Source organism: Scylla paramamosain, chromosome 32, assembly GCF_035594125.1.
Source record: "Scylla paramamosain isolate STU-SP2022 chromosome 32, ASM3559412v1, whole genome shotgun sequence".
Lineage (NCBI taxonomy): Eukaryota > Metazoa > Arthropoda > Malacostraca > Decapoda > Portunidae > Scylla > Scylla paramamosain.
This window is the reverse complement of record NC_087182.1, coordinates 12,709,881-12,714,880: the sequence shown is the minus strand read 5'-3', so window position 1 is coordinate 12,714,880 and position 5,000 is coordinate 12,709,881. Positions and strand designations below refer to the sequence as shown.

Genomic DNA, 5,000 nt, shown 5'->3' with positions numbered 1-5,000 from the left:
TCCCTCTCCCACGAGAAGTCTTCTCCAGTCTGCTCTCCGGTCTGCCCGAGAGCAAGCATTCAGTAAACGATCAGACTTATAATAAGATCAGAATTTTCAAGAATTTTCAGCCTTCTTCATATACACGAAGTCAATTACTACCTGCCCTCCATTTCATTTCCACCTTCCATTTTCTCGCAAGTTTGAGAGAGATGGGTGAAAAAATGAGAAGGAATTTCTTTGTGTTAAACTTGTGGCAGTCTTCTCATCTCCTCCTTTCATCTTCTTGTGTTGGACTGAAAACTTAATGAAAACAGGTCGTGTTTCTCTAGGAACTTATGGAGGACTCAAGCTAACGTGATCTGAGTTCCTGTAAAAATTGCGAAACACTAATACAAGATGTGTGGGAGTTTGCCTCTGGACTCTCTGGTGCCAGATAATATATTTTTACTTTCAGGAGTGGATTGTTGGCTTGGCAAGTATTCCCAAGCATCAGGAGTGACAGCAATAGTTCAGCAGTAGTAGTAAGTAATAGTAGTAGTGGTTGTTGTTTTTGTTGCTGTTGTGGTGGAGGTGGTTATTGTAGTAGTAGTAGTAGTAGTAGTAGTAGTAGTAGTAGTAGTAGTAGTAGTAGTAGTAGTAGTAGCAGCAGCAGTAGTAGTAGTATGTAATAATATACTAGTAACAACATCAACGCTAACAGCAACTAGCAAGGGCAAACATTAAGTATTCACACAGCTTTCCTCATGAAGATAAAACCACAAATGTGACCGCTGTACAATGCCAAAGACTTTCACGTTACCCCTCTCCCTTGGTTGTTTTAATTTGATCGAAAAAAAAAAAAAAGGTGAAAAACGAGAAGGACTTTGAACATAAAACAGTCCATCTGATCAGTGTCAGCGTGAAGCGTGAGTGTTAATTTGTGCCGTGTTAGGAGGCGAAGCAGCACGGTGCAACAGGAAACCAGGAGAGTTGAGCAGTAAAAATCTTGGTAAGGTTAAGTGACCAAAACAGCATAGTGAGGCAGCAGGGTAGAGAGGTAAGGCAGCAGGGCGCACCAGTAGAGTGAAACAGTAGAGCAGTAGAGTGAAGCAATAGGGTGGAACAGTAAAGGGAGTAGAGTGGAGCAGTAAAGCAGAAGGGTGAAGCAGTGAAGCAGCAGAGAGAAGCAAATGAGTGGAACGATAAAAACAGCAGAGTGGAGCAGTAAAGCAGGTGAGTGAAACAATAAAGCCGCAGTGTTAAATAATAAATCAGTGTGAAACAGTAAAGTAGCAGAGGGAAAGCAGTAAGGCAGCAGTGGAGCAGTGTAGCAGAAGAGTAAAGCAGTAAAGCAGAAAGGAACAGAAGTAAAGTAAAGCGGTGGAGTACCAGAGTGAAGCAGTAAAACAGGAGAATGGGAAACTAAGCCAGAACACATGAGTAATGGGGAATCAGTGTTGGCAGTCGGGCAAGAGTGCGGCAGAGTACAGCAGAGTCCAGCGTGTAGCAGTAAATTCCAGCAGTAGAGAGTATCAGCGTGTGGCGCCATCGTTGGAAGAGACAACTATCATGAAACACAGTGAACATCGCCAGCTGTTCGTGTCATGTCCGTATTTTTTTGCAAGGGAACGTGGCAGAAAATTATAGACACTTGCTCAACGTCTCGTATTTTGTTGTCTCTTGAAGCTCCACCAGCACAATCTGTACTGTTATATACAAAGGTCTGCAGTCAAGCTTTAAGTGACAAATAGTGCCACATATCGAATACAACCTCAACAGACTACACTATGCTCAAGCCTCTCATCCGCACCCGAAGCTTCACACTGCCACTCCGTCAGCACTTACACAGGCGCACATCACACCAGCACGCATTCGGGGTCCCCCACACAAACAATGGTCGTCGTGGATAACACTCTCTTTCTCTCCTTCTGTACTGTTGTCGTTTTTTTTTCTAATAATGTAGATGGTATTATTAGAGCATGAAGTCTGGAAATATCAAAACATCTCTTCCTCTTTTTTGTTTTTTGTTTTTCTAGTAACTACGCTTCACACTGCACTACATTAAAGTATTTGGAATGCGTATATAGTATAATAAAGGAAAAAGGTTGTTTGATTTCAAAATATTACATTAATTTAATTATAATCAAAGTAAGTATGTAATATTTCGAAATGTAACAACCTTTTTCCTTTATTATGTTACATACACATTCTAAATATTTCAATGTAGTGCAGTGTGATGAAATCAAACAGGCGGATAAGAAATTAAAGTTTTGTTTCAAATTTCCCCTAAATCTTTTGTCAGAATTATTCTGTATAAATCAAACTGTTTCATAACAAAACAACTAAATCTTTATTACTTCCTGAGCCATGTGAAACACAAAGTGCACCATTTTGTCATTAGTGGGTCAAACTATATTAACGGTCAAAGTTGTTGAAATCTTTTGGGACATCGTCTCGTCTCGACCAGCGCCGCTCCACCACACCCGCCTGTCCCATTTCTTCAACCAGCGAGGCCTAAAATCACCCCCGCCGCCCGTCCACCTTCCCGTGTCTCCTGTTGTGTGTTCGTGTGCGAGGGTGGACGGGAAAAGACGACATTCCAGCTCCAGGAAAACTTCAAGAGACGTCCTTTTGTGTTGAACAGGAGGAGAGGGGGCAGCCTTCAGCCTCCCATCTCATGCCACCCTTGCTCACCTCCTCGCAGGCCAGGAGCAACACACGTGGCCAAGAAAATACTCCTAAGGAAGAAACATCGCCCTTAATCACAAGACTGTTAACAGTAAGAAAACTTAAATAAATGGTGGTCTAGAATATACCTAATGGTGCGTTTGGCTTTTGTTTACTTGGCGATGTTGAAGGAAAAGGGTTCATTATTGTTACAATAACAACAACAATTACTACTACTACTACTGCTACTACTACTACTACTACTACTAACACAACAACAACAACAACTACTACTACAACTACTACTACTACTCACTGTTACTAATGAACTGAGATAACAAAATAACAAAGACTTATATAACATTATTGAGTAATTCTGTTTAATTTTAGATCAGACTTAAAAAACATCCTGTTGACTACCAGAATCACCACCACTTTCACCACCACCATCACCACCATCCGTACTCTCGAGACAGGTGTCCTCTGTTTTGGTGTTATTCCGTACACTTCCTGACCCGCGCCCCGCCACCACCATCGCCATCACGGTGGGTGGAGTTGCCGCACCATTATGAAGGCCGGGAAATAATCACCTAAGGGATCAGAGTTCCCACGACAGACAAAGTTCGGGAAAGTTCGGCACTTCTGAGAGTCCACACTAACTGACGATAAAGGTATTTAATCCTTTACGCAGACGTTCCACGCAACTTACTGCTGCTTCTCTCTCTCTCTCTCTCTCTCTCTCTCTCTCTCCTCTCTCTCTCTCTCTCTCTCCTCTCTCTCTCTCCTCTCTCACTCTCTCTCTCCTCTCTCCGTTTTAGAGAGGAATATTTTTTTTTTTAAATCCTCGCCAACTTTATTTTATCTTTTTTTTTACCTTTTCTCAAACATTCTTTCACTGGTTAAATTCCCTCAGCATCATCGTTTATTAATGCTAATATTACTTAGCACATATTATATAGTACCCTCAGGGATTGCAATAGCTTTGTCGCTCAGGCAGTGTGGTCAGAATATACGAAAACAATAATGTTCCCCAGCCCTAAACAATTCCAACAGCCTCTCGCAGTCGTATCACTCCCTACCTGGACTTAGCCTAAAGCTCTCTGAAGTCTTAATCAGGCTCATAAGCTTTATCGTAGTCCTCAGGCGCTCTCTCTCCGCTCGGGCCAGACAGACATCAAGGGAACGAGAAAATCAACGACAAATCCTCACTCTCCCCCCGACGCTTGAACCTCTCATCGCCTGCAGCTTTGCCTAACGCCCCCGGGATCTTCTGACAGTCGCCTTCAAGGTATTTGCAACCTCACGCACGCCCCGCACCAGTCCAAACGTGCCGGAATCTCTGAACACAGCAACACGGTATCCAGACTTGGCCACCCACTAGACCCATAACGTTCCACAGTCTCGCGATGCACCAATTTCTCGGAGTGCACGAGTGCCGCGCTCTCTAAACATGTACAACCATACTCGTACCCTCAGATCCACCCAACAAGCTTATGTTCAGTCTCGAGGTACTCCATACTATCCCCGCACGCATGAGTGTTCGCCAAAGGCATACACGGAGAAGCGCCGCATTGCAGAACGACTCGTAAAAGAATATTATGCAAAAAAAGCTTACAGGAAAAGAAGTATACCCAAGACATCTTACAATTCTCCATAAAGGTGCAGAATAAAACAATATTTCCCTAATCCCAACGGAGGAAAATTTTTCTTGCGACCTCCCGCTGCTTTCACCCATCCCCTGCAAAGAGTACACGCCCAGAGAACGTTGCAAGAGTTAGTGGGAAGTGCCGCACTCCTTCCAAGAAACCCCAGAACAGCCGTGTGAAGGTTGACACGTCCCAACAAAGGCAGTCAGAACGTTCCCCTCCAAAGAAAACCTACACTTTCCTCCTGACACAACAAGCTGTAAATAAAATCTTAACTTTTCAAGACATCCTTACAAGAGCCCTTCCCCTTTACTACGCTTTCTCATGTCCCTTGAAACACAGAAACATCACAAGTCACACAATAAAGCACAGAATTCAACCCTTACACGCCATCACGACACACCTCACACCTTTGTCACACCACAGGCAGCTCCCCCCCGTCACTCCGGTCACCCCAGAAGACAGGAAGGCATGTGCGAGGTCCCGGGGAGAAGTAATAACACATTCTCCCTGACTCAGCGCTTCATATCTTCCTTCGCAGCGAATATTTATAGCGCCAAGACCGGAACACACGAGGACCTGAAATTCACTCCGGGCTAAAAATACACGGGAACTTGCACACACACATGGACACGCGATACACTTTTCATCCCTGACGGTGCTATTCCTTTGTTGTCTTACCGATCTGGCGAAGGGCACGCTTGACTCCCACTATTATTGCAGCTT

At 44.0% G+C, this 5,000-nt stretch overlaps 1 protein-coding gene across 1 annotated transcript in view; it reads left to right on the top strand.

Annotated features, from left to right (window-relative positions):
* Positions 1-5,000, top strand: part of LOC135088881 (uncharacterized protein DDB_G0271670-like) — a 15,873-nt gene that overhangs the window by 8,034 nt on the left and 2,839 nt on the right. Inside the window, exon 4 of the mRNA XM_063983942.1 lies at positions 562-642. Within this exon, the coding sequence (XP_063840012.1) occupies positions 562-642 (81 nt within the window). The remainder of the gene's footprint in view (positions 1-561; positions 643-5,000) is intronic.